The 27862-nt window shown below is 65.2% G+C and overlaps 5 protein-coding genes across 5 annotated transcripts in view; 3 read left to right on the top strand and 2 right to left on the bottom strand.

Annotated features, from left to right (window-relative positions):
• The window catches only part of EMIHUDRAFT_350284 (hypothetical protein), a 2624-nt gene extending 1117 nt beyond the window's left edge, over nt 1-1507 (top strand). The window contains exons 5-6 of the mRNA XM_005767109.1: nt 537-1070; nt 1138-1507. Coding sequence (XP_005767166.1) covers nt 537-1070; nt 1138-1500 — 897 coding nt within the window. The 3' untranslated portion in view covers nt 1501-1507. The remainder of the gene's footprint in view (nt 1-536; nt 1071-1137) is intronic.
• A 9106-nt stretch (nt 1508-10613) lies between these two features.
• Nucleotides 10614-11979, bottom strand: EMIHUDRAFT_432600 (hypothetical protein). The gene is made up of 4 exons (XM_005767110.1): nt 11922-11979; nt 11757-11836; nt 11644-11688; nt 10614-11510 (listed from the first exon to the last, which is right to left on the bottom strand). Exons 3-4 carry the CDS (start codon nt 11680-11682, stop codon nt 10827-10829), a joined length of 723 nt encoding a protein of 240 aa, XP_005767167.1. The 5' UTR covers nt 11683-11688; nt 11757-11836; nt 11922-11979; the 3' UTR covers nt 10614-10826.
• Nucleotides 11980-13722: 1743 nt separating this feature from the next.
• On the top strand, nt 13723-15237 carry EMIHUDRAFT_197272 (hypothetical protein; the record flags this gene model as incomplete). Its single annotated transcript, XM_005767111.1, has 6 exons — nt 13723-13805; nt 13884-14022; nt 14143-14638; nt 14704-14786; nt 14883-14952; nt 15146-15237. 6 exons carry the CDS (start codon nt 13723-13725, stop codon nt 15235-15237), a joined length of 963 nt encoding a protein of 320 aa, XP_005767168.1.
• A 2589-nt stretch (nt 15238-17826) lies between these two features.
• Nucleotides 17827-22270, bottom strand: AP2B1 (Adaptor protein 2 beta subunit 1; the record flags this gene model as incomplete). Its single annotated transcript, XM_005767357.1, has 16 exons — nt 22234-22270; nt 22074-22162; nt 21815-21957; nt 21592-21699; nt 21378-21443; nt 21098-21200; nt 20812-21014; nt 20339-20737; nt 20113-20259; nt 19942-20006; nt 19596-19773; nt 19329-19459; nt 19066-19249; nt 18525-18998; nt 18212-18398; nt 17827-18143 (listed from the first exon to the last, which is right to left on the bottom strand). The coding sequence occupies exons 1-16, from the start codon at nt 22239-22241 to the stop codon at nt 17827-17829; spliced, it is 2802 nt and encodes a 933-aa protein (XP_005767414.1). The 5' UTR covers nt 22242-22270.
• A 1736-nt stretch (nt 22271-24006) lies between these two features.
• On the top strand, nt 24007-26545 carry EMIHUDRAFT_448194 (hypothetical protein; the record flags this gene model as incomplete). The annotated part of the gene is made up of 5 exons (XM_005767112.1): nt 24007-24079; nt 24217-24453; nt 24541-24706; nt 26173-26253; nt 26404-26545. The coding sequence occupies 5 exons, from the start codon at nt 24007-24009 to the stop codon at nt 26543-26545; spliced, it is 699 nt and encodes a 232-aa protein (XP_005767169.1).
• Between the last annotated feature and the right edge of the window lie 1317 nt (nt 26546-27862).

Here is a 27862-nt window from a genome sequence, read left to right on the forward strand (position 1 = left end):
CCCGTAGCAGAGAGATTTCCCCCGGGGCCGGGTTTGAACAGGTTTCCCGCCCTCCTGGGGGGCCCCCCCTCGTGCAGCCCCCCATTGGGGGCACCGGCGGGAGCGGGGGCGGGGCCACACTTTAGGGTTTCGAGGGGCCAAAGCGGTTTGCTTTGTCCAGGTCCAACCCTTGGGGAGGGAATTGACCAGTTTTTGCCCATTTTCACGGCCCTGGCGGGGGGGGGGGGGCTTCCCCCTTACCCCCCCCCCTTCCCCCTTCCCCCTTCCCCCCCCCCCCCCCCTTCCGATGCGCGCCGCCTGACTCCCTCCCAGCCGTGCTGGCAGGTCCCTCTCCGCCACTGGATCCCGCACTTGCCCCTCCTCCTGCGGGCGGGACATAGCCGAGAAGCAGCCGTGAAGCCGAGATGCGCCCCTGCCGCCCCTGCCGCCGCAGCGAGAGCCTCGACAGGTGCCCCCCCCCCCTCCCTCAAACACACACACACACACACACACACACACACACACACACACACACACACACACACACACACACACAGGTGCATCCTTCGCAGCTCTCCCTCGCCGCCGCAAAGCTGAACGCGGCCCACGCTTCCTCGGAGCTCGGCCCGCACGACTCGCTGAGCAACCTCAGCGCGCGCGCCTCGGTGATCCACTCGGAGCGCGGCGAGTCTGAGATTGGACCAGACGACTCGATCAGCAACGTCGGCGTGGGCTCGAGGCTGGCGGGCGGCGCCGGCGCCGGCGGCACGTCGCGATCGGAGGCAGCCGCGTCTACCGTCGGAGGAGGAGGCGACGGCGGCGTCGACCTCACGCATTTCGGCTTCCTTCTCGCCGAGCTCGAGAGAGGAGGGCTCGAGGAGACGGAGAGCGGGCGGGACAGCTGCGAGGAGGAGGAGGCGCCTCCGCCCGGCGCGGAGGCTGCGGAGGCGAGCGGCGACCTCTGGTCCTCTTTGAAGCGCGGGTGGGGCGGGCTCTTCAAGCCTGCGGCTGGGGAGCCGGTGGCGGTCGCGCCGGCGGCGCGGACATCGAGACGCGGCGGAGGTCCGGCACAGCGGCGCGGCCGCGCGCAGGTGTTAGGGCTGTGCGGTTGGGTGGGGCTGGGGCTGCATGCCCATGCTCGCCCCTCCGTGGGCTCAGGTGCTGCGCGAGGTCGGCGAGGCCATCGACGAGGCGGAGGGGCGGATGCGGCGGCTCGAGGGGCGGTTCCGCGTCTTCAAGCACGACATGCACTGGCGGCAGCAGCGGGAGGAAGCGGCCGCGTTGCAGCTGTGCCGGATGGAGGGCGCGCTCTTTGACGCCGAGGACGCGGCGATGCTCCTCGAGACGGCCAGCCATGACTTGCGGCGAGAGATTGAGAGGCAAACCATTCTCATCGGGCCCGAGGCCATTGCGCGCGGCCGAGACCGCCGCATCGTCGCACGCGGGTCGCGACCGCCAGGCGCAGCGTTGGCAGAACCACCGGCACAGCAGGACGGGTTTCTGTGGAGGCTACCTCTTTAACAGAGCGAAAAAGGGAAGGACGAGTAGAGAGGCTGCGGAGATCAGAGAGAGAGGGTGGGCCGACCGCGTGGCGAGGAATTATCAAAACCAGGGTGATGTGACGACGATAACATACGCGAAAACACACACACACACACATTCATAATTTCACATACACACAACGGCTCTATTGCAGTGACCAGAGAAGAGAGGGCGCGGTGAGGGGACCGGATTGGAAGATATCTCCCTCCCGCGCACCGCACCCCCAAGAGAGATCGTGCAGGGCGGGGACACATGTCCCTAAATCCCATCTCGTCTCAGAGGCCGTGACCGTTTTATTGTTTATTGCGATTTGGAATTTGGCATTTGTCTAGTTCTTTGACTTTGTTTTTATTTTGAACATTGAATCGTACATTGCCGGTTTGTGTTTTCCGCCTGCTGGAGACAGAGGCGCCAAAGAAGAAGGAGCTCACCAAGGAGCAGCTCGCGGCTCGGGCCGCGGCACGCAAGGCCAAGAAGGCCCGGCAGAAGGCGTGCCGGGCGAAGGAGGCTGGCGAGCGCGCCGCGAGCGAGGCCGAGCGCGCGGAGGCCCCGCGGGCGCAGCTGCGCGAGAACATCCAGTACGTGATGGCCGGGCTGCGGACTGCAGCTGCGCAGACGCGCAGCCAGGCCGGGTCCAAAATAGAGGTCGAATATTCGCTGCCCCCGGAGAGGGACGACGGATATCGGCGCGGCCCCAGCAAGGTGTACGCCAAGGTTCCCCAGGGGACCGTGGCGACGACCGTCGCCTCGGACTGGCTCGCAACCGAGCTGGCCGAGTATGGAGAGATAGATGCGGCATGCCGCGACAGATTCGTCATGCACCTGATGACGGCCGCCGGCGCCTCGGCGCCGGCCGACGCCGTGTTCAGGTTCACAGCCGGCGAGGCGATGCAGACCTCTCGCCCGATCTCCGCGTCGGGCGAGGACGACGACGAGGACACCGGCTCCGAGGAGTATTCCGACAGGGCGTCCGACCGCTAGCTGGCTTCAACCATATCTTACCCTTTCTGCCCCCCCCTCCTCCGACCCCCCAGGCTAGATGGAGTAGTCAGATGTAGATTCTGCCCCACACAGCCCCTTACCCCTTCACCCTCGCCTCGCTGCTTGGTGTTTCTGAACACGTAGTCGTCCACGCTGTGGGGGTTGTGTGTGGGTCCTGTGTCTGGGAGGGAGGGAGTGGGGTGCAGGTTGCTCACCCACGGCACCGGGCCGGTGCTTGCACTTTGAATGCCGTGGGGCTCCTGCCCGTGTCCGGGCGTGGAGATGCGAGGGTTGCCCCCCCTTGCCCCACCACTTTGTGTGTGTGGAGACGTTTACCTTACCTTACCTTAGACAGAGGCGACGCGCACTCGCACACCCACACTCACCCAGCCGTACCGATACACACACAGCTACTTCAAGACATGCGCTTTTGGCCGGTGGCCTCCTCGGACAATATTATTTCTCTCACCTAAAAAAAAAAACACGACTTGTTGGTCTCGCTCGACTTGGTCTCGCTACTCCCGCGCGTGCTCCCGGCTTTGGGTCGCCCTACGCTCGAGAAGCCTTTCGGCTGTTCGAGTTGCGTCGATGCTCGTCGCGTTCGGCATCTGCCCGCACCTTTGTAAGAAGCTGCCGCGGATGTTGGCCAGCGTGGCAGCGAGCACTCTCCTGAGGTGATGGTGGCGCGCGTGTCGGCATGACCACCCCTCCCGTGAGGGAACGACACCCCTACCATCAGGGAGTGGAAGGGGAAGTGTCGCTCCTCTCAGGTATCGAGCGTGCAGTGTGAGCGCGCGCATTCGGTCGAATCGCGAGACCGAGGAGATGTGCGCGGCGGGCAGGGAGCGCCACTCGCTCTTGTTGAGCCACTCGAGCCCGAGCAGCACACCTGGGTGCCACGCAGAAGGAGCGCTTATGCCACGTCGGCCTCAACTCCCCACGCGATGCACTTGGGTGGCGTTTTGCGCGCTCTCGGCTACAATTCGCAAACCGTAGTCGCGCCCGCGCTCGAGCGTCCTGTTGATTCCCGCCTAGAGGGCGCAACCCGTGCCCTCTCGACGAGATGGCGCGCATGCTGCCCGGGGGGAAGTGGCCGCGGGAGAGGGGGGGCATCGCCTGCTCGTAGGGGTGATGTCGGTTGTGGAAGTCGCCGACGTCGGCTGCCCACCAGCGGCGCAGCGCGTCCCAGCTCGAGTTTAGGAGGGGGCCGCCGCGCCATACCTGTGATTAGCAGGCTGGGTGAGGTCGAGACGCGACCCGCCAAGGTCCCGCAGTGGCACGGTCGCGCATTCCTCACGCCTCGCCTCACCGGATCCGGTCCGGACCGGTAACCGACACCGGTCGGTGTGTGTGCGCCTCAGTGAGCGCCTCCCACGTCTCCGGACTCTATGTCGGCGGCACACCTGCAGTCCAGCGTTCGGCTGCGCGGGCTTGAACGGCGCATTGCCCGCCATCCAAAGCGGCGTGCGTGGCCCGCCATTCCGCTGGCTGGCGAAGGACCACTCCCCGTGCCTCTTCGCCACGTGGTCTGCGACCAGCTCGTCGATGCGGAGCGAGAGGCGCCCCGAGCGAAGAAAGGCGTCAGAATCAATCATCACGACGGTCCTGTAGCCGTGACTGAGACCGAGTGCCACCGCCGCCAGCTTGCACCTGATAAGACGAAGTGATGAAGTCTGAGCGCCTGCGCAGCTGACTGCATATCTCACGCCCCGGCTCACCATGACGTCGCGCGCCACTCAGCACCACGCAGCAAGCACGTGCCGGCAACCTTGCTTGGCGAGTTACCGGAGTCATCCAGCACGTTTACCTGCGGTACTGCTTCGCCACTGGCGCGCACCTGCGATCGGTGCGTGAGAAGAACTCCGCGGCCCCGCCCGTGCCGCTAGAGATATGACTGTAGAAGTGGAAGATGCGCGACTCGGCCCGTGCTGCAAAGCAGCAGCAAGGCCTGGGCAGTGCACAAAAGGCGAGCGGGCGCACGCCGGCATTTTGCGCACCTCGAGAAAGTAACGGAAGTCGTAGCCATGTCGACACGCATATAGCTGGTTGAGCCGTGCCGCCAGGGACCAGTAGTCGTAAGACCCTGCTCCGACCCCACCCGACGCCCAGCGCTGCAGCGGTCGCGTATCAAACATCGCAATGAGCACCTCACCAGCACGACCAAAGTTTGAGAGACCTCCGGGTGGTGCCGAACGTAGTGTCCAAACGCGCCGAGGAGGTTTGCGTGTGAGGGCCATCCCCAGCGAGAGCCGAGAGAGGCGAGCGCCGTGCACGGGCGCCCGTCGTCGATCGCTCCGTTTTCTCGTTCTTTGTTTGTGGAGTTAATCTCTTTTGTTTCCGTGCCAGCGTCACGCCTGGTAATCGAAGCGCCAGTTGGCACCACCGACAGATACATAAGGCTTCAAGCACCTGCCACCTGGTGTCGCGTATGCGCTCATGATGAGCCACTCCGGCCGGGTGGGCACACAGAGAGAGATTTTAGAAAACCAATAACAAATCATTTCCCCGTGACACCCATGGTTTTATGCGGGCCCATGTGATGTGGGCATGTGTCCATTTTGTGCATGTCCATGTCCATGTGCATGCCCATCCAGTTTTTTTGGGGGGGTTTGTTTGTTTCCGAGGCGCGAGCGAGGGGATCAATCCCCGCCACGCACCGCGGGCGGGCTAAATCCAGTGCAGGGAGGGGTGGAACAAGTCCTTCCGCGGTACCCCCCCCCCCCCCCCCCGCACCCTCCCCCCCCCGCACCCCCCCAACCCCCCCCACCCAACCTCTCCATCCACCCGTCCATCACCCCCCCCCCCCCCCTTGACCCTCTCTTGCTTTTGTCCCACCAAAAGGGCTCTCGAAAGTAATAAGCTTTCTACTGGCGAAATCGGGCGCGGTCCCACGACGGCCGTTCATAACGACTAAGAGGGGCGTGTTTTTTGGTGTGTCGCTCCTAGTTAGCAGAGCGACGTTTTGGCGCTGTGTTGAACGTCCGCAGCAGCGCGGGGCATTCTCTTGCGGCCATGCGTGCGGCCTCCGCTGTGCTCGCGCTCGCTGCTGTGGATGGTGTGGACGCCATAACGCGCCCCAGGTACCAGGTCTGGGGCATGCCCGACCTCACCGCCGTGGTCGCGAGTGGGGCGGCTCCCTTCGAATCGAACGTTCAATTCACGAATGAGGTGGGACAGTTACCGCCGGGCACGCAGTACTGGTACTGCGCCGCTGGCCTGGTCGAATGCGCTATCACGGGCTGGCCGACTGGGATTAAAGACAACCTCATGCCGATTACAGACAAACTCAACGAGCTCGATGAGTACACCAACACGCGGTTCCTGAGCGCCAACTTTTTTACCCAGGCCTGGCGGGGCGGCTTCAGCCCCATGCTCATTGGCGCCAAGCTTTTCGGAACCGGCCACGACAGTTACGGAGAACAGCATTCCGGCGCGCGTGAGAACCGGGGCTCCGGTGTCTTCCAGACCTTTGGCCCAATCCATGCAGAGGGCTGCCTGAATGTCGGCATCGCCATCACGGTTGGAGCCACGCCCCACAAGTTTGACACTCTTCTTGGAGCCGAGCCCGAGGGGCTCAAGGTCGAGGCGTGCCCAGGCCACCCAGATGAGATGGACCACAACCTGTATGTCCACGGCGACAACCACTGCCAGGTCGTCTTGAGCTTCGTCGGCCGCTCGTACGACTACCAGTGGGGCATGCCGCACGTCGCCACAGACCAAGTCAGTCTGTACTATGACGCGGACAAGGACGGCCACGGCTGCGGCTGCGACAGCTGCACCCCGGAGGAGGAGGCGAGGCTGATCGCGATTCAGGGGTGCACAAAGGAGATCGCGCTGGACTACACGCCGCGGACCTTCGTGGCGGACATCGACAACACCCACCTCTCGTTCGGCGACCCCATGTACCTCCGCGTGACCATGCACTCGAACTGGTACAACGAGCAGATCGCGTACAAGGAGCTCGATGTCTTCTGCTACGATCACTTCCCGCCGTCGCCCCCGCCCGCCCCGCCCGCCCCGCCCCCCTCGCCGCCATCGCCGCCGATGCCGCCGCCAGCGCCGCCCGCCCCGCCGCACCCCGAGCCGCCGCCTCCTTCACCGAGTCCCGGACTCCCTTCCTTTTCGCCCCCGCCACCGATCCCGTCGCCGCCACCACCCGCACCGCCGTTCCCGCCTTTCCGGGCGCCGAAGCCGCCGCCGTCGCCGTCGCCGCCCCTGCCGCCGGCAAGTCCGGACTCCTGCATCACCGGCCCAGGAGGGGGAGGCTACGACATCTCTGGCAAGACGCGGCTCGGGGGCATGGAGACGGGAGAGTTTTGCCCATCGATCGACGACGCCGCAGAGTGTGATAGCTCCTACGCCGAACCTATGGCGCCGTCGTTCCCAACCGATTGGGAAAGCTATCCGTCCTGCACGTTTGGCTGCATGGTGTGCAAGTTCCAATATGACAACTGTATGTCCGTTGGCAATCAGCTGTTCCCATGCCCGTCGCCGCCACCCTCGCCGCCACCGTCGCCGCCGTCGCCACCGTTCCCGCCGGGGATGACTCCCAAGCCGCCGCCGCCGCCCATCTTTGATGATGACAGCGACGGCACCCCCAACGAGTACGACCCAAACTACGTCGACCCAAACGCCGATGATGACAGCGACGGCATTCCAAACGGTATCGACCCCAACTCGGTGGACTCGAACAGCGACGGCACACCCGACGGCGAGGAGGACCCGGACAGCGACGGCGTCCCCAGGGGCGAGGAGGATGATGACAGCGACGGCATTCCAAACGGTTCCGACCCCGACTCGGACGGCGACGGCACACCCGAAGGCGAGGAGGGGGTGGACACGAACAGCGACGGCACACCCGACGCCGAGGAGGATGATGACAGCGACGGCATTCCAAACGGTATCGACCCCAACTCGGTGGACTCGAACAGCGACGGCACACCCGACGGCGAGGAGGACCCGGACAGCGACGGCGTCCCCAGGGGCGAGGAGGATGATGACAGCGACGGCATTCCAAACGGTTCCGACCCCGACTCGGACGGCGACGGCACACCCGAAGGCGAGGAGGGCGATCTGGGCGATGATGACAGCGACGGCATTCCAAACGGTTCCGACCCCGACTCGGACGGCGACGGCGTTCCAAACGATTCCGACCCCAACTCGGTGGACTCGAACAGCGACGGCACACCCGACGGCGAGGAGGACCCGGACAGCGACGGCGTCCCCAGCGGCGAGGAGGATGATGACAGCGACGGCATTCCAAACGGTTCCGACCCCGACTCGGACGGCGACGGCACACCCAACGGCGAGGAGGGGGTGGACACGAACAGCGACGGCACACCCGACCCGACGCCGCCCCCCCCCGGACCTCCCTTGCCGCCCTTCCTCCTCCGCATCCACCTGCCCGACGTCTTCATGGGCACATGCTTTGAAGGGGTTGTCGATCATGACGGCGCGGGCTACAATATGATGGTGTCGCCGTACGCCACGTTTGGAGAGCTCAAGGCGCAAATCGCTGACAAGATCGGCCTCTCCTTCCCCGACATCACGCTGATCCACCACGACGAAGAGGAAGCTTACCCCGACAGCACGACCCTCATAGAGGATGGCGTCGAATCCGGCGACACCATCGACGTCGAGCTACCAGGGACCTTTGGCCCGGACGATGTTGCTGATACAGCTGTCAAGGCGTGTGGAGAGACTCACCCACCGCCTCCGCCCATCACCTGCCCACCACCCACCCACAACCGCCCGTTGCAGATGAGCATCAAGACGCCTGAAGAGCTCGTGGACGCCTTTGGCCCAGAGATTGTGCTTGCGACGGAAGACGGCATGACATGCGGCGAGCTGAAAGGAAAGCTCGCGGCCTACCTGGGCATCCCGGCTGAAGACCAGCTCGTTACGACTTCCGGCACCCAAGTTGATGTGTGCCCCGACGACAGTGTTCTTATCCCTCTTGAGCCGTGCATGGACCTCGACTTCTACTCGGACACGGTGCCGCCCTTGCCTGAGATGGTCATCTCCATCGAGCTGCCTTCAGAGTTTTCCCAGGGCAAGTGCCCGCAAGAGGTGATCCCCCCCCCCCACACACACACACCCCTCATCCCGCATCCCACGTCCACGCCCCAAGCAGCGCGCCCCTCAATGTCTGAGGCCGAAACCCGCGTCTCCTGTGCGCAGAACGGCGCCTTTGGCTCGCTCCTCCACATGGAGCCGGAAAACGGCCCGGAGACGACATTCGCACAGCTCAAGGGACAAATCGCGGGGCTTCTCGGTATTGACGACGAAACCAAAATCCGCCTGTTCGACTCAACCCCCGGGCACGACTTTGTGGAATACGATGACAACGACACCCTAGAGGGCGCGGACGTCATCCCCGGCCACCACGTGCGCATGGACGTGGATGACGTGCCCGCCACTTGCGTCACTCACATTCCGACGCCGAGCGATCTGATCGGCACCGGCACCTTTGGGGAGACGATGACCTTCCCCATCAAGGATTACACGACCTTTGGCTACATAGACCCCAATATAGAATCCTTCAAGTACGACACTCCGTCGCTAAAGGAAATGATTGCGGACATGACAGCCATACCGATGGATATGCTTGAAATCTACCAAAACCCGGATGATGGGATGCCGGCCAACGATATGGCGTACGTTCAGATGTGGAAGCCGGTGCCAGAAGATGGCTGCTGTCAGACACTCTACATGAAGGAGACTGTGGTCGATGATTCCGACAGCGACGGCAAGCCAGACATGGAAGAAAGCGGCACGGCGGACACGGACAGCGACGGCATTATGAACGACCTCGACCCCGACTCGGACGGCGATAAGCTGCCCGACGCGGACGAGGGCTCCGCCGACACGGACAGCGACGCCCTTCCAGACTACCTCGACCCCGACTCGGACGGCGACGCCATCCCCGACTCCGAGGAGGGCAACGTCGACACGGACAGCGACGGCATTCCAAACAACCTCGACCCCGACTCGGACGGCGATAAGCTGCCCGACGCCGACGAGGGCGTTATCGACTCGGACGGCGACAGCATCCCCGACTACCTCGACCCCGACTCGGACGGCGACGGCACCCCCGACGCCGACGAGGCAATCGTGCCTCCGCCTCCAAGCCCCCCCCCTCCCGGACCCCCTCCCCCTCCCGGCCCGCCCCCTCCCGACGGCCCCGCACCGCCTCCGTCGCCGCCGCCCTTCCCGCCGTCGCCGCCGTCGCCGCCGCCGTTGCCTGGCAACGTTGCCACGTCTGTGCAAATGCTGCTATCGCTCGCCGCGACAGTCAACTTGCAGATCCAAAAGACCATCTGCGAGCTGATTGGCTCCCCATGCCCACCGCCGGGCCCGGCGCCACCCCTGCCTGATGTGGATCCGACCTACGCTGAGCACCACCACGTGGTGGAGCACGCGCACGCGTACCCCGACACCGACCACGCGGACGAGCTGCCGGTCGACATCGACGGGCTCGACGGTACGGTCGTCGATACGGCTATCCTCTCTGGGCGACGTCTCTTTGGGTGAGGGAGCGCGAAGTGCGCACGTACACATGGTCCCGGGCCCACGCCCCCTCCCCGCCGCCGCCACTCCAAAACGGCCGCGTTCTCTTGAGCCCGCGCTGGACATGCGCTGCGGAGCATTAGGAGCGTGGGGTCTAGCTGGGGGACGGGCGCGAGGGGGTTATGTACCGCCGTCCCTGTGTGTCTCTACGCCCGTCCCTGCCTCTGCTCGCGAGCAGGTGTCCACGAGGGTGTCTCCTGCCTTTCCCATACCCCTCCCGCCCCTCCCTCTCCCGCCCCCACCTCCCCGCGTGAGGTGTCCCTTGCCAATGGTAGTGCTGCATGCGGGGGGGCGTCCGGATCGCGCGCGACCTGTCTCACTTGTGCTCTGCCTCCCGCTCTCGGGGTTACGGGTATCTTTTATTTGTGGGCGAGCGGAAGAGAGAGGGGACATATCTCGGCTTTAAGACATAAAAGAGGGCTGTTTTCTCTCCGCGGACGGCAGAGCCCCCCTCCCCAACAAGCCCCCAGCTTGCAGCTATAGGAGCTAGCCCACGCCTGGGGGCGCGGCCGCGGGCCGCCCCCAGCTGAGGCCAGAGGCCAGAGACGGCCACACAAAAATATATGAGCTGAGCGCGTGAGCGCAGGAGGACAGACAGCCCCCCACGCCCGCGCCCCCCCGGGGCCAGCGCGTGCCAGCGTCTAACAGCGACGGGATACCTTCACAGGGTGACCCGCTACCCCAGCGCGCATGAAAGAGAGCCGCAGCACACGCGAGTCCACACACCAGAGTCTCAGACACCACACGCTGATGACTCACTTGTCAAGCCCCTCTCGTCGATACGGGTCGCCTTCCTGCGGAGCCGCCCTTTCGACTCCATCGACGCTAGCCTTGGCGAGCAAATCGTGGATGCGCTGCGAAACCGACTGCTCCAGCACGGCGAGGGAGTCCCGATTCTCGCGCACGTACTCGGAGAGGTCGATGCCTTTTGCGCGGAACTCCATCCACTGCAACCGATCGGGCGAGCGCGTGCGCGACGGCTGCAGCCACCACTGCCGGAAGGACTGCGACGCGTACACGTGCCGCAACTGCCGGCACACCGGCGCGGGCTCGCCGCCGCCCGCCAGCTGCGCCGCGAGGCCCCCCGCGTGCGGCGCGGCGTCGCCCAGCAAGCCGGCGGCCCAGTTGTCTTGGCCGCCGCGGTGCCACGCGCCGCCGTCGGCCGTTAGCCGCTCCGCGCGCGCCTCCCCGGCACTCGCGAGCGCCACGTCGCAGACGTCAGCAAGGATGGCGCCCTCCGACTGTAGCCTCGCCCGCTGCAGGCTTGCGAGGGCGTCGGCACCCAATCCCTTGGCGCGGCACCGGCTGGTGACGTCGTCGGCAAACGTGCGAAGTAGCGCCAGCTGCCGCCGCGCGGCATCGTCGGCGGGCGCGCGCGAGGAGGCGAGGAAGCCGGAGCCCAAGTTGAGGACGTCGACCACAAAGCGCAGGCATGCGACCTCGGGCAAACAAGGAGAGCGGGCTGTGTGACGCCCGGTGCCGCGCCGCGACGGCGCCGGTGAGAGCGAGAGTGCAGGGGAGTGCGGAGGGTGGCGCGAGGTGCGAGGGGCGGGGTGCGAAGCTCGCCCTCGCCTGCACGCCGCTCTGCCGGAAACGAATGCAGTCGCCCATGCACGCCGCCTACCTCCGGAAGAGGTACGGCTCGGGGCACGCCCCTGCTGCCCGGCGCCGCCACGCGCGCTGACCGCCAGCTCGGTGCAGAGCGAGAGGACGGGCGGTGCGCGCGCCGAGAACCACTCCGTAGATGGGGCTTTGTGGACGGCGCCTGGCGGGAGCGGCGGAACGGCAGGGGGCGCTGAGCCGCTCCACCGCGAAGAGGAGAGGGGGGCGGCAGGCACAGATCGGCGCACCCCGGTCGAGGTCCGCCACCACCGCCACGTCCGGCACCTACAGGCGCGACGCGACCGCCCCACTCCTGCGGCGCGGGAAGCGGCGGGCCTCTGCGCTGCGGCGGCCGAGGACCGCGCCCAGCCGCGCGACGAGGAGGGTCTCGCACCTGCGGCAGCAGAGGCCCTCGGCGGGGGCGGGGCGGCTCGTCCGGTGTGTGGGGGGCGTGTCGAGGACGCGCCGAGGGCGTGGTGTGGGGAGAGAGGGGGCAGGGGTGGGGCAGAGGTGGGGCAGGGGTGGGGCTCGCACGCAATCAGGTACGGGGTCGAGCAGTCGAAGAGCAGCGTGCGAGCGTCCTCGAGGGGCATGAGCCCGGCAGGCAGGAAGGGAATGAAGACCCCTGCCGCACGCGGAGGCGGCCAGGCTCGGAGTGTGTGTGTTTGGGGGGGGAGCCCTCGCCTCTCGTAAGCGGGAGGGGCTGTCTCAGCGAGTGCGACGAGCCGGAGTACTCGAGCGGAGCGAGGAGGCAGCGCAGCGCGCCTGGAGGGGCCGGGACATGCGCGTGGGTGTGGGTGTGGGTGGGGCTGGAGCGGCGGGTGTGTGCCGAGGTGTGGGGGGCCGCAGGTTGGGGGTTGGGGGTTGGAGGGGGGAGGGGGGGGGGGGGGGGGGGCACGCACTCGCGGCGGAGAAGGCGACGAGGGGGTCTCGCGAGTGGAGGAGGACGCGCTGGTCGGTGAGGGCGGCGAGCAGGAGGTAGGCGACCTGGCGGGGCGAGGAGCGGTGGGCCGAGGAGCGGTGGACCGAAGGGTGGCTGGGCGGAGCGGGCGGTGTGGGGGGGGGGCGGATCGGCGCCTCAGCGCTCTCCCACTGCAGCGCCTTGCAGAGCGGCGCGAGCGGCACCGGCAGCCAGAGCGGGTGCCGCAGCAGCCACCTCAGCTCCGGAACGCTCTGCCGCACCACCGCCTCCGCCTCGCGCAGCAGCGCTGTCAGCCGCGCCGCCCGCTCCGCTGCGGCACCCAAACCTCCGCCGCCGCCCCCGCCCCCGCCGCCGTCCGCCGGCCCGGCCTCGTCGCGGCCGTCGGCCGTCGGCCAGAGGCACTCGCGGTTGGCGACGAGGTGCTTGAGCAGCGTCTTGTGCAGTTCCACCTGCCCACACCCGACGGCTGTGAAGAGACGCCGCCAGACGCCGGAGAGCTCTGCGGGAGCAGTCACGCCATTGGCCAAGGGGAGAGCAAGACCAGCGCGCGCGCAAAGAGCTGGCGGTGCACCGCGACCGTGCCCGGCGCGCCTGGCGGGGCCTCCGCCTCCTCCGCCTCCTCCGCCGACACCTGACGCGCCTCGCCCCGCTGCAGCGCGCAGCCCCAAGTCAGCGAGCCGTCGCTCGAAGTGAGGCAAAACTGGACGAGCCTCGGGCTCATCTCCTCGGGGTCGTCGGGCACCGCAACGACGGATGGGAGCGAAAACGCGGCGAGCCGCGGCGGCGGCGTCGCCCCCGGGGGGAAGGCGTAGCCCACCTCGACGGCGTCGTCCGCGAGGGTAGACGCCGGGAGCGCCACTCTTGGCGCCACCGACGAGGCTGCTGAGCGGCGCCTCACCGCCGGCTCGGGCGCCGCGCCGATAAAGTCATTCCACGCGGCTCGCACCGAGGCGAGTGGCGGCGCGGCGGCGGGCTGTGGCGACGTGAACGCACTCGGCCGCGGCGCCTGTGCGTGGCTCACGACGATTGATGTCTCGAGCATGAACGCAAGCAAGGAATCTCGACTGCAGCCCTCATCCGGCTCCGGCTCCGGCTGCGGCGCTTCTTCCTCTTCTGAGCTGAGCGTCATGATCGCAGGGTCGGACGCGTTGTCAGGGGCAAAGAAAAAGAATTTCGCGCGGGTCTCTCACTGCCCGAACAACAGAGGCGGGTACCGCCGCAGGTCCCACACTAGTTTTTTCAACACGGACCCGCGCAACGTCTTACTTCCAATTGTTGTCCCATCGAGGCACACGTTCCTCGACTGTCCCGCAACTTCAACTTCGGTCGGCACGATGACCCGCTCGAGGGAGGGGGAGTTGATGAAGGTGTCAATGGAGATGAGGCTGGCTGGAAAGTTGTCGCGGGTGAGGGAGTCGCAACCGTCGGTGCCTCGTATACGTCGGTCAGGTCAGAATGCTGCCGTCAACGCTTCCGTCTTGCAGTTGCAGCTTGCGAGATGCACGAGTGGCCCCCGCTCTGAGCCCGCCCCCTCTTCGTGGCCAAAGCCTGTCATTGTTGTGCCGGCGGTCTACCGCGAGTGGGAGCGACGGGGCGTGCCTTCCTGGGCGTGCCCTGCAAGGGGGGCCGACTATGCCGTGGCGCCCGTCTACCAGCGCCTCGACCCGGTAGCGCCCCGCTACGTGCCCAACTTTGCATTCGAGGCGGGCGTCTACCTCCGCTTCGTCGTGGATCACTACGATCGGCTGCCCGACATCACCGCATTTCTGCAGGGCGACGCTCACGAGCGCATCAACCACCTCGGCACGCGGCTGAGCTACCTCGCCGCTATGCTCCGCAAAGAGCCATCGGTTGGCTATTTGCCACTCAACGATATGTTCGTCAAGGACCGCCCCGCGTCTCTGCTCGGCGACAAGTACAACCTCTCGGTTGCAACTTGCTGGAAGAACGTCGCTCGGTGGTTTGGCAAGCCTCATGCCTTTGGCGATGCCCCTCCCAAAGTGTCCATGTACGCCAGCAACTACTTCGCGGCGCACGCGTCCGGTTTCGACACGCATCGCAGCCCTCGCATGCCGATTACGGCTGCGCCTGGTCCTAGGTGCGCCGAGCCAACATTCACCGCCACCCGCTGGCCACATGGCGGTGGGTCTACGAGCGAGTGGTCCTCAACCACTCATGCGTCGATGGCCGGGTGAGCCCGGAAGGGGGGTGGGAGGGGCTGCATGCCCACGACATCCGCCCCGCTGCGCCATTCAACGCAACCCCTTGATCTCCTGGCTCGGCGCAGGTACCCGATGCAGCGCTCGGAAAGCACGAGACCGCGGGTGCCTTTGAGCACCTCGCGCCGATCATCTGGGGTGGACCCGACGCGACGGCGAAGTACTCGGGACCGAATTGGCGCGCTTGCCCGGCCAGCCTGCGACAACTCTGTGGCTCGAGGGGTGGCGATACCGCGTCGACCATACCGCCACGCGTCCACTCCCCTCCGCACTCTACCACGTACGCTAGCCCCAGGCGCGCCTTAGCTCACGCTGTTCAGCTCTCTCGCAGGTGGCGGCTTTGGTACGGACGGGACCGGGAAACGAGGCCAGTCCCGGGCGGCGCCCAAGTGCCAAGTGAGCCGGCGCCAGATCCCCGCCTAGGCCACGTCCTCAAACCTGCCCACGGAAGGGGAAGCTCCGGCCCATGGCCTAGCAGCCTCGGGCGGGCATGGCCGGTGCAGCGTCAGCCGCCAATGCCCAAGGTGGAGAGGGCATCTGCACCGGATGGCGCCCATGGTGGCGGCTTGACCCGCGCCTATTTAGAAGCGCTGCTTCGACAGCATGGAGGGGGCGTTTAGGCGACCCATACAGCGCTCGAGATCGTTGGCGGGGGGACAGCCGGTCGCGACGTCCGACGAAGGTGGGGCGCTGAACGCGCGCGCTCTCCGGACGCGCTCGTACGGAGGTATGCAACAGAGAGAACGAGAGAGCATTCGATAATAAAAGATAAAAACGGTCAAACTCTGAGACAATATGGATAGAGGTACTCGATAGCGGTCCCGCCATAGCTCCCGCATAGGAGCAGAGGAGCCAAGGCAGGGGCCGCATCTCGCGCCGCCGAGAGGAGTGCTCTGTATACGTTTTACCCAAAAACCGAAAAACCGAAACACGAATCTCCAAACCAAAAAGGGATGAAACCCCTTATGGATATAATCGCCCAGTTATCTCAGGAATATAGTGTGAGGATGCCCGGGAACAAGAGGGACATGCGGTGTCCCCGCCCTGCACGATCGGCTTGGTGTTGAGCCGGTGTGTGAGCCGGTGTGGCGGTGCGCGCGCGGTGGTGGAACGATCTTCAATCCGCTCCCCCCGCCGGCGCGCATCTCCAGAGAACACGCGCGGCCGCTCCACCGGCGCGCGGGGACCGGCCCGCAGTGTGCCTAGTGGGCTTAGGGTACCCCTAGGCTTAAAAGGGTGGGCCCTGGGGCGCCTGCGGCTTAAACGGCTTAAAACCTGCCATGGCAGGTTTTAAGAGCTGCTGGGCCGCCAATTCCTTAAACGGTCTTAAACGCTTAAACGGTGCGGGAGAGCTCCCGAGGTCGATGGTCCGGGAGGCTCCCCGGTAGACGCCGGAGGCCGGGAAGCTGGCTACAGTCAGCTGGCACGCGTCCCCTATGCGAGTATGGCTCCTGCCAGTGCACCAGACTTACAGATGCGTCTTCAGTGGCGGGTTTGTGCCTAATAACGGCAGTATTGGAGAAACCGACGCGGAACCCAGCGACGCGTGCCGGTGAGGCCGATTTTCTTAAACGGTCTTAAAAGAGGGACCCCCCGTGCCTGCAATCTCTTAAATGACAATTTGAGCCCCCAAACCTCCCCATTTCTTAAAAGGTCTTAAAAAAATCCGGCCCTCAGAACCCTAGGGGTACCCTAAGCTAGTGGGAGCGCCCCCGGGCCGGTCGCCAACGCCCCCGCCGCGCGAGATGGCTTTGCGGCTACCCGCTATTTCCGCGCGCCGCGGCGCTCGCTCTGTGTACTCCGTGACTGTGACGAGAGTGTGTCAACGAGAGTCGAGACGAACACAAATTGGCAAAAATCTCGAACCGGAGCTTGCAGCTCGTTGACGTTCTCCCCTGCGCCCCGGCCCCGCGCACCAAGCTGCAGAAACAAGCTTTCAACGCCTACAAGTGTAGGCGTTGGATTCTCGTGCGCGCGGAGCGCGCTGGTGCTACCCGGACACACGCGCGGAGCGCGCTACCTAGCTGGACACACGCGCGGAGCGCGCTAGCTAGACACACGCGCAGAGCGCGCTGGCTAGATACCGCGCGGAGCGCGCTGGCACCTATGTGCGCGGAGCGCACCGCGGTACCGGTAGAGTCTAGACACATGAAGACAGTCTGTTGCAGTCAGTTGTGGCCACGCGGCTTCGAAGCTGGCCTGACGTGGTAGCACGCGTCTCGCAGACGAAGTGTCTTTGCCTTCTAGTTCCGCGTCATGACCACACCAAGGCCGCCCCTCTGTGCATGTGACCTGTCGTTGTGGTGAAAGCGGTCTTCCCAGTTGAGCCCGCCCCAGTTCTCGAGCGCACGGTTGATGAAGGGCACGGCGACGGGATGGTACGGCGGGGGCGCGTTCCACGCGAGAGCACTGTCTGACGATCAAGCAGGAGAGCGACATGCGCGCGGATGCGGCACGGGTCCCAGGCGGCTTCGTCGATGCCGACGACTCACATCTTATATCTGCGCAGGATGGGTGGCATGTAGCGCCCAGAGACACCAGACACGCGCGGAGCGCGCCGTTGCAGAACACGCGCGGAGCGCGCCGCTGCACAGGCCGCGCGGAGCGCCGCCACTCGAGATTGGGCCTGTGGGTTCGACCTGCGGGTGGGCCGAGTGGTTCCCAGCGTGTGAGTCAACTCTTAATAGAAATCGCATCTAGCCCTCCTCAACCCTCAATTTTTTTTTCGGGGCGCGCTCCGGGCGCGCAGGCGCTCCGCGCGCCTGACTCCTTGTGAGCGGCGTACGCGTAGGCGCTGACTCGCAGTCGCACATGTTCTGCAGCTTGGCACGCGAAGGCTGCATGTGTGTAAATTTACTGCATACTGGGTTGCGTGTACTCGCCGGCTAACACGGGCGGCAGGGACCACGCACGCACACACAATATCATCCCCGGCCGCGCATGTTGCGCACGCCCAGCGCGCCCGCCACCAGTACCAACCCCACACTCTCCGCACTCGCCCGCAACGCGGGGCTAGGAGAGGAGCTTCGCCTTGAGCGACTCTGCGAGCAAGGATACGTACGGCGTCTGCTGCGCCTTGACGACGACGCGGCCCATGCCTTGGCCTGGCCGCAGCCCGATCTCGGCCAGCATGACGACACCGTTGAGTGTCTTGACCGAAAAGTAGAGCATGTCCGCGCCTCCGTCCAGCTTGCGCCGCGCGATGAAAAACACGTTGGACGCCTCGAGCTTTGGGCACAGCGAGTCGACATTCTCGTTGGCGGGGCCGATGCCCTGCACGTCGAGCGCCGCCTCCTGAGCGATGCTCTTCCACTGCTCGAGGAAGGCGCCTACATGTGGCCCAGGGCGTGTGCGGGAAGCAATCTCGAGTAGGGCCGCATCCCGCCGCCCAGCGCGCCGCGCTCGACGCGCCCGTCGGCGGAGAGGAAGGCGAGGACATCGCACTGGTCCTGGAAGTAGAAGACCTTCACGTTGTTCTTGATCGCCATCTGCACGTGGCCCTTCGAGTCTTGCGGCTGGCCCGTCGCGGTGAGCGGCATCAGCCCCGTGTGCGACTGGCCCGGCGCGAGTTGCGGCGGCATCACCTGGTGGGGCACCGGGAGAGGGGGGGGGGGGGGGCCTGAAAGGGGGGGGGGGGGGCTTCCTTTGGCCAAACCCAACGGCCGCTGAATTTCGGCCGCATCTCGGCCGCATCTCGGCTACCGCCTCGCCTGGCCGAGCGCCCCTGGCGACTCCGGCACCAGCCCAAACGAGTTTTTGTTGTACTGGATGGCGAAGCCGGACAGGGGCGCGGGCGAGTGATTCTCGATGGTGATCTGCTGGAAGACGCGCCCGTTCTGCGCGACGAAGGCGCTGCGGACCTGCATGCCCTCGCCGCGGTCCGGGGGGAGCACCACCTTGGCGGACGGGGCGGCGGGCGCGGGCGCAGGCGGTCCCCCGAAGAGGTCTGCCATGCCTGGCGGCGCCAAGCTCGCGGCGCCGCCCATGCCGCCGCCGCCGGCCGCCGGCGCGGCGATCTCGTCGTCGAGGCCCAGCAAGTCGGCGAGCCCGCCGGCGGAGGGGGCGGGCATCGCGGGCGGCGCCGCCTGCGCACCGCCCATCCCTCCGTCCATCATGTCGGAGGTGATGTTGGCGTCGCTCTCCTCGTACTCGTCGTCGTGCGCCCCGCCGCCGAGCGTGGGCACCTGCTCGCACAACCGGCGCGCTGAAGAGGCGCCGCTCGCACCGCCCGCCGCGGCGCGCGCGGGGCACCATGCGGGTGCGGCCGGTGATGAATGTGGAGGGCGGCTTGTGGTAGATGGAGGCGAGGGTGGAGAGGTGCGTGATGAGCTCGTCGAGCACGGACGGGTCGAGCGTGAAGGAGTCGTCGTTGATGTTTGGCTTCTCGGCGAGCACGACCTGCTTGGCGGCCTCGGGGTCGGTCGAGAGCAGGCGCCTACCAGCGTGTCGCAGGACGCGTCGTGGAGAAGGCGCGAGGGGTCCCCTGCGGGCGGGCTCGGCGTAGGAGAGGGCGCCAGTAGATGTAGCCGCGGTCGCGCAGGTCGGGGTTGTCAGAGTCCTGCGTCGCGAGCGTGAGCACGTCCTGCACCATCTTTTGCGTCTCCGCCGGCCGCTTGAGGAAGAGCTTGACCGTGGCGGTGAGCATCTGCCGGCGGGGGGGGGGGGGGGGGGTGAGGCGGTACGCGCGAGAGGGGCGCGAGTCGGGCGAGGCCGTCGGCGGCAGCAGAGACAGCGAGAGGCGGGTAGGCGGGTGGCAAGACTCTGGCAGCCGTCTGGCCCACCTGCAGCTGGACGGAGGCGGTCTCATCGTCGAACGACTCGAGGAAGGACTCGAGCAGCTCGTCCGCGTTGTCGATCCGCTCCGCGTACTCGCCGATGATCCAGATCATCGACCCCTTCGCCTCGGGCTCGTCGAGCGTGTCGAGGTTCTCGCAGAGCGTGCCGATGATGGACTCGTACCTGCCACCGGGAGGACGCCGCGGGGTGGAGGCGGGGTGGAGGCGGGGTGGAGGCGGGGTGGAGGCGGGGTGGAGGCGGGGTGGAGGCGGGGTGGAGGCGGGGTGGTGGAGGTCCCGTGGCCAAGGTCCGTGCGCGGTCGAGGCGAGGGGGCGGCATTGGGGGCCGCGCCGGTTGGGGAACTTGCGGAAGATGTCCTTGATGACGATGACCGCCTCTTGCACCACGTAGTTGACCTGTGTCCCGGAGGGGGGGCGTGCTGTGACGGAGCGCCTTGGCTGTGGAGGAGCTCGAGCAGCGGGTCTCGGCTGCTCTCTTGCGGGTCTCGGCTACCCGCTACGCCTTCGTCTGGATGAGCTCGAGCAGCACGTTGATGCAGCGCTCGGCGGCGCGCTCGAGCTTGATCGCGCACCGCCCGATGGCGCGCACGGACCGGCGCACGAACTCGACGTCCACCTCGGTGGCGTACTCCTTGAGCTCCATGAGCACCTGCGAGGGGGCCGAGGGGCGGCGGTCAGAGGGGCGGTTTGGTGCCGGGCGAGAGAGGGTGGTGTGTGGGGGGGGGGACCTGGTCGACGTTCCGCTCCGAGGCGAGCTTGATCATGATCTCGAGCTTCTCCATCTTGACGTAGATCGGGTCGTTGTACTTTGAGAAGAAGACCTTGATCTCGTGCGCGAGGATGGTCGGCCGCTTCTGCACTATCAGGTTGATGTTGCGCAGCGCGACGTACTGGATCTCGGGCTCGGAGGAGAGGAGGGTGACGAGGGGCGGCGCCATCTTCTTGTAGAGCGCCTTGAGCGTGTCCTGGCTCGTGATCAGGTCCATGTACTTGATCATCACCTTGACTGCGGACAGCACGACCGCCGAGTTTGCGTGCTGCAGCCGCGGCGTCACGCGCTCGATGATCGACTCGGCCTCGCGCCCGTCCGAGGGGCAGTAGAGCGCGAGCGAGTCGAGGATGAAGACCTGGCATCATTACCACCCTTCTCACCGCCCCCGCCATCCTCATGAGTCCTCTTGTGAGGGGCGAGGAGCAAGACCTGGCCCCACTCAGTGCACTCGTTGAGCGCGGCCAGCATCTTTTGCAGCGTCGACGTGTTGATCTGGAAGACCTTTTGGCCCAGCTCGGACGTCTCCGAGATCTCGGCGAGCGCGGCGACCGCGTTCGAGACCACCATCGGGTTCGAGTCGCCGAGCAGGTCGTACACCATGTCGAGGAAGCCCTGGTCCTCGACCAGCTCGCCTGCCCGCAAGCAGCGGACGCGTCCCGGACGGGTCACGGGTCACATCCCGACTGCCCCCCCTCCCCGACCGCCGGAGGCACACCGTTGATGTCGTAGAGCTTCGCGACGCAGACCGCGGACGTCTTCCGCACGTACGGGTCCTCGTCCTTGAGGCATTTGCGCAGAGGCTCGCAAAGGTACTCGACCTGCGCAGCTCCGGCGGCGGGTCAAGAGGAAGAGTGCTCGCAGCGGACGGCACGCGCCTTGGTCCCCCCCCCCCCCCGCCCCCGCGCCACAGAGGCGAGGCGGCTTGACAGCCCCGCCCCCGCGGGTGCGTCTCGCGCCCCTCTCGCGCCCCTCTCGGCTTCTCGGCTACATCTCACGATCTTGTCCACGCGGATGCACCCCATCGTCCGGACGGCGAGGGCGCGGATGAGCGGGTTGACGTCCTGCGGCGGCGGAGGGAGGCAAGGGCGGTCGGTGCCGGGGCGGAGGGGTGGGGGGGGAGAGGCGTTCCGACGACGGGGGGTAGTCTGTGGCGCGGCGCCGCCTCTCTACTGCTGCTCGTGCTGCTGCTGCAGCTAAGGGGGTTGCTGCCTGTGTGTCTTTGACAAAGGTGTTGACGGCGAGGATGGCGAGGTCGGGCTGCGACTTTGCATAGTTGATCAGGTAGAGATAGACGAGCTTCTTGAGCTCGATGTTGACCTGCGCGAGCCGTTCCCGCCTCAGCCGGGGGCGGGGCGCCAGTATGGGGTGGAGGGGGCGGAGGGAGCGGCGGGGCGGTGGCGCGCGGAGAGCGAGGTGAGCGGGAGGCGCGGGCCGTCTGGATGCAGTTGACAACGTCGGTGAAGAGCATCGAGACGTCCTTGCCCACGGTCATCGCGGCGATCACCTTCTTGACCGCCTCCTTCTTCTTCTCCATCTTTGGGTTGGCGAGCTCCTCACGCAACTCGTGAATCTCACCTGCGGCGCGGCGGAGGAGGGGAGGGAGTCTTCGCGGGTGGGCGGAGGAGGTCGATCGGGACCCACCACGACGCACCCACAGCGGTGAGTCGGGGGGCGGAGGGGGAGGCACGCGCCCTTCTTTGTCGTCTGAAAGTACTTGGAGTCGGTGCCGCCACCGCCACCGGCGCCGAGCTGGTTGACCTTTTGGATGGACTTTTCGACGCTGCGGCGAGGAGACAGGGCGGGCGGTGGGGCGGTGGGAGGGCGGGCGGAGCGGGCGCGGGGGCGGCGCACAAGTCCATGGTGCACTGCACGCCGGAGGCTCGGCGCTTGTTGTCTTGGTGTCTCAACAATAAGAATTGGCGCCGCGAGTTACCGACTGCACTCCAAGTGCTCCAAGTGCGCCGCGGTGAAACTGGGAATAGGCAAGCGGCGTGGCGTGGGGCGTTGAGCATCCCTCCGGGGGGCCCTCTGCGCCGGGGAGGCGTTGTTGGAGGCTAGGACGCAAGCGTCCGTGCCTTTTTTTTTCAAACTCGGGGGCCACTCCGCTACGCGTGGTGAGAGAAAAGGGGGGAGAGAGAGAAGACGAGCTGCGGGTTGCCGGAATTCTGAAATTCGTTTGCGAGCCATGTAAAAATTCTTTGCCAAACGAGGGATGGGAGATTATTTAAGGAGACAGGGTCCCCACCTTGCACACGTCGAAGAGAAGAGGCACCACGACCCCCACGAACGGACGAACGCGGCGACACCAGGTGGGCCGCAGGCGCGCGATCGGCTTGGAAGGACGATCTGAGAGAGAGGCGCAGGGGAACGGGTGAGGGGGGGCGCATCGCGACACAGAGAACGAGCAGCGCGATTCATCATTCAATTCTTTTAGCACGCGCCAGTCTGGATGTGTGGAGCCGGACAACCCGTGAGCTCCTTGATCTTTTTTTTTAGCCGCCTGCCATCCCAGCACCCAGGGCGCATATCCTTGCCTTGGCGCTTGGGGCCTGCACGGCGCGCCTCTACACTAACTGGGAGGTGGGAAAACGATGGAGCAGGTCCCCGCCCACACGCCACACACAGCCACAGGGATTTTAAGCATTAAGGCGAGGCGGGGCTAAAATTAAAAGAATTTCGCCGTTGCGCGTAGGTAGTCGCAACAGGTAGGTAGTCCAGGTAGGTAATACACCCCCGATTTTTGCCCCTTTCCCCTTTTTTCGCTTCGCTGCGCGGCCTGGGGATAGGTAGGTAGGTAGGGCGCTTTGGCGCGCGTAGTATAAAGTCACTCCCTTTGCGGCCACTATTGAAATCGTTGGGTCGCTTCAGTCCCCCCGTGGGCCGACCCTCCGATTTTATGAGTAGAGAACAAAGGGCGTATAAGCTACCGTACCCTCCCTGTGTACGAGCCCAGCTCACCAGCCAGCTCACCAGCTCGCCGCCGCGGCCAGGGCGCCTCCTGCGCCGCCCCGCGGCCCGCTCCGCGCGGTTCGGCCGCGGCCGAGGGCCACGGCGGCCCTCCCCCACCACCCGCCCGCTCGACCGACCGACGAGCCTCACCCGCGAGCGCTCCCACCGCTCCACCACCCTCGCACGAACTTCGGACGGCGGCGGCGGCGGGCGTGAGTGACGGTGGCACTCCGGTGCACCCTTCTGCGCGTGCCGCCTCGTCTCTCGCGCCCGATCCCTTGGCGTGCGCGCGTCGCCGCCACACCTCCGCCACGATTGGCTAGTGCCACTACTAGTGACGCCGAAATCGGCGAGTGTCCTTGAACGACCTCTCCGATTCCGTCGGCGACGACGGCGGCGCCTGCTCTCGTAACTCAGCCAGCTCGCGTTCCCCCCTGTCACGATTCGCTTCGCCGCCGAGGTCGGACAACTGTGCGAGGTCTACAATCTCCGGACCCATCTCGTTCGACTGTGAGGTTTTTTTGCTCTTGCTCTGGCTCTCGCTCTTGCGCATTACTTCTCTCTGCGAGACCGCAGTGTTCTTGCACGCAGCCTTTGCCTTGCGAGCCGCCTCCGCAGGCACTGGTGCCTTGGCCGACGTTGGTGGCGTTGGCTTGGCGGGCTTTGGCGCCGCTGATGCCGTTTGCTTGGCGGACTTTGGCACCGTGGGCGCCACGGGCTTTGGCGCCGCTGATGGCGTCGGCTTGGGGTTAGGATCACTCGAACTGCTGGCACCGCCCGAGGTCTGCGCGGCGGGGTGCGCGCCGCCGCGCCGCACAATCACAGGAGCCGTACCATTACGCTTCGGTGCCGCCTCGGCCTCCTCACCCGCCTTCCGCTTCGCAGGCACTGGTGCCTTGGCCGCCGTTGGTGGCGTTGGCTTGGCGGGCTTTGGCGCCGCTGATGACGTTTGCTTGGCGGACTTTGGCACCGTGGGCGCCACGGGCTTTGGCGCCGCTGATGGCGTCGGCTTGGCGGACTTTGGCACCGTGGGCGCCACGGGCTTTGGCGCCGCTGATGGCGTCGGCTTGGGGTTGGGGTCACTCGAACTGCTGGCACCGCCCGAGGTCTGCGCGGCGGGGTGTGCGCCGCCGCGCCGCACATTCACAGGAGCCGTATCTTTACGCTTCTGTCCCGCCTTGGCCTCCTCACCCGCCTTCCGCTTCGCAGGCTCTGGTGCCTTGGCCGTCGTTGGTGGCGTTGGCTTGGCGGGCTTTGGCGCCGCTGATGGCGTTTGCTTGGCGGACTTTGGCACCGTGGGCGCCACGGGCTTTGGCGCCGCTGATGGCGTCGGCTTGGGGTTGGGGTCACTCGAACTGCTGGCCTGCGCGGCGGGGTGTGCGCCGCCGCGCCGCACATTCACAGGAGCCGTATCATTACGCTTCGGTCCCGCCACGGCCTCCTCAGTCGCCTTCCGCTTCGCCTCCGCCTCCTCCGCCGCCTTCCGCGCAGCCTCCGCCTCTTCTGCCGCCTTCCGCGCAGCCTCCGCCGCCTGCTTCGCCTTCCGCGCAGCCTCCGCCTTCCGCGCAGCCTCCGCCTCCTGCTTCGCCTTCCGCGCAGCCTCCGCCTTCCGCGCAGCCTCCGCCTTCTCCGTCGCCTTCCGCGCAGCCTCCGCCTTCCGCGCAGCCTCCGCCTTCCGCGCAGCCTCCGCCTCCTCCGCCGCCTTCCACGCAGCCTCCGCCTCTTCCGTCGCCTTCCGCGCAGCCTCCGCCTTCCGCGCAGCCTCCGCCTCCTGCTTCGCCTTCCGCGCAGCCTCCGCCTTCCGCGCAGCCTCCGCCTCCTGCTTCGCCTTCCGCGCAGCCTCCGCCTTCCGCGCAGCCTCCGCCTTCCGCGCAGCCTCCGCCTCCTCCGCCGCCTTCCACGCAGCCTCCGCCTCTTCCGTCGCCTTCCGCGCAGCCTCCGCCTTCCGCGCAGCCTCCGCCTCCTGCTTCGCCTTCCGCGCAGCCTCCGCCTTCCGCGCAGCCTCCGCCTCCTGCTTCGCCTTCCGCGCAGCCTCCGCCTCCTCCGCCGCCTCCCGCGCAGCCTCCGCCTTCCGTGCAGCCTCCGCCTCCTCCACCGCCTCGCGTCTCCGTGCCGCCTCGCCCTCCTCCGCCGTCACCTTCGCTGATGATGTTGGCTTGGCGGGGTGTGGCGCCGCTGGCATCGGCGGTGCCACGCAATTTAGCGCTGGAGGCGAGGGTGGAGGCGGCGTGGGCGGTGGCGAGGGCGGTGGTGTGGACGTGGTCGAGGGTGGAGGCGGTGTGGGTGCCGTCGCGTAGATAGCTGCCTCTGCTTGGCGAGCCGCCAACTCTGCCTGGCGAGCTGCCGCCGTCAGCCTCTCAAACGGTATCTCAGTCTCATTGTGTTTGTGGCTTAATACAGTTGCTATTAAACCAATGCCGTCATACGCAGCCGTCTTCATTTTCCCCAACCAATCGCCTGGATTTTTCCACACTAGCGCAATCGCAACACCAGCGACTAGAAGAAGAATGAGTTTGCCCGCTACATCCCAGACCCACCATCTAGATGGTTGCTCCTTTGGAGGGGGAGAAGGCGCGGCCACTTGGTTAGATGCGCACATGTCTACATCGTAGACAGCGCACAAGTTGTTAGCCAGTGGGTCTACATTGTGCGCCTCAAACATCCTCAATTCCTTTTAATGTGAGCAAAAAAAATCATGTGTGGCCATGTGTGTATACCTATTCTTGCATTGAGGCTACGCTCGTGCACCCTCTGTCACTATTTCGAGTAGCGTCGCCACCGTATCCTTTTGCTCTTTCCACTCCTTCTTCCCTTCAGTAGCTGTTACTGTACGAAATGGAGGGTCGTATTGAAACTCTCGCTCCATAGCCTTCTCAACATCGTCTACAAATCCAGAATATGGCAGGAAAGCCACATCCGTATGTGCCTCGGCGGCTTCCTCGAGGTAAACAAACAGACTTGTAAATAGATCGATTTCAATTAGGAACTTGCCCAGACATTTTGCAGTGTTTCGTTTGTTTTTCAACGCGGAGAATTCGTCAAACAACTTTCTTAGATTGCTGCCTGCCGCAGGCTTGGGAGAAGCACCGTCATATACCTTGACGTCTATCGTATCCGCTTGGCGTCGGGGCGAGATTTCTCCCTTTTCAGGCTTTATCAGAAAATTATTGCGCCACACTTGAGCAAGCGCGTGACTCACGCCATCCTCCTCTAGGTCCTCTATTCCAAAACGATCTGCGGACAGACAGGGACCCAATCTGTAGGAGTGGGCTTTGTGTAGTGGGTAGGTAAACCGCAAGCGAGGATCCAGATACATTTCCTCTTTATTCTTGAATTGTTGTTTTAGTCTTGCCGTCTTCCTCTCAATCTGCTCATTCATAGCAGGTAGAATGCTCTGAGGGGCATAGCGCCTTTTCGCCCTAAGTTGGACAAGTTCCGCCAGCAGCAGCTTTCGTTCATTATTTTTTTCCACCTTCTTTGCGTTTAGTTTCAGGAAGTGCTCGTTAGCGCCTTTCACAGGCCTGCCCGTACGAGCCGCTGGCCTATCAGCTGTGGCGTCTGCATTCGGAAGACCAGATCTCTTGTTGTCGTCTCTCGGCTTCCGCCTCATGCACTGATTCAACTCGACGTAGCCTAGCAGGTATCGGATACGAGCCACGCGGAGCAGGTCCTCGCGGAGGTCCGAGACGAGCGACCGTGGAGGATTGCCACCAGCATCACTCAATCGCTTGTACTGTGACGCGTCCTGCAGCAATGCAAGCGTCGCGCTCTTGAGGGAGTCGAGAAGTCTAGCGATACGCTCCCTGTCGATGCTGGATGCTTGGATATCACAACCACCCGCATTCGCTGCTCCCAATGATGTTCTTAGCACGGAGTCCTTGAGGGGAGATGCCATCTTACGCATGAGCGTCTCGTCGAAGAGCACGCTCAACGGATGCCCCTCTGGCAGCACGTGTTCTTCTTTGCTCAACTTGGGCAAATACCTCTCTGGCGTCTTCTGACGTACAGCTTCTATTGCTTTGTGTCGCTTGCTTGACTGAGTCGGAATGAGACTCATTTATTTATACGTAGGAAAAAAGTCATGTGTGCTCATGTGTGAATTCAGAATGCTCTCGCGATGTGTGAATTCAGAATGCTCTCGCGATGTCCGTGTCGCCGAGAGCGGACGCGCTAGCCGCGCCACACCCTGAGGCTCGCCGGCCCCGAGGCCTCGAGGCACTGGCACTGAGGCTCGCCCGCCCCGAGGCCCATGGGTCCAATATAAGCAAAATTCAGAAATTCAGTTTTTTTGGGAGAAATTCTTCAGAAAATCTTGGCCCCTCGGGGACCCTGCCCTGGGACCCAAAAAATTATATTTCAAATTTTTCCCAAAAAAACTGAATTTCTGAATTCTTGCGTTTATATTGGCACCTGCGACCAGACCCTACAAAAAAATATTCCAACAATTTCCCCCAAAAAACTGAATTTCTGAATTCTTGTGACCCGGACCCTCCTTCAAATCATATATTCCTCCTCTCTCCTCCCTCCCGCC

The sequence above is a fragment of the Emiliania huxleyi genome (genome assembly GCF_000372725.1).
Source record: "Emiliania huxleyi CCMP1516 unplaced genomic scaffold EMIHUscaffold_5, whole genome shotgun sequence".
NCBI lineage: Eukaryota > Haptophyta > Isochrysidales > Noelaerhabdaceae > Emiliania > Emiliania huxleyi.

What these genes read in the sequence shown, in the direction of transcription:
- EMIHUDRAFT_432600 (XM_005767110.1), bottom strand. Translation starts at nt 11,682, where the DNA reads ATGGGCGACTGCATTCGTTTCCGGCAGAGCGGCGTGCAG. An exon ending in TCCGGCAGAGCGGCGTGCAG is followed by an intron (nt 11,511 to 11,643) that starts GCGAGGGCGAGC and finishes TGTTTGCCCGAG; the next exon opens with GTCGCATGCCTGCGCTTTGT.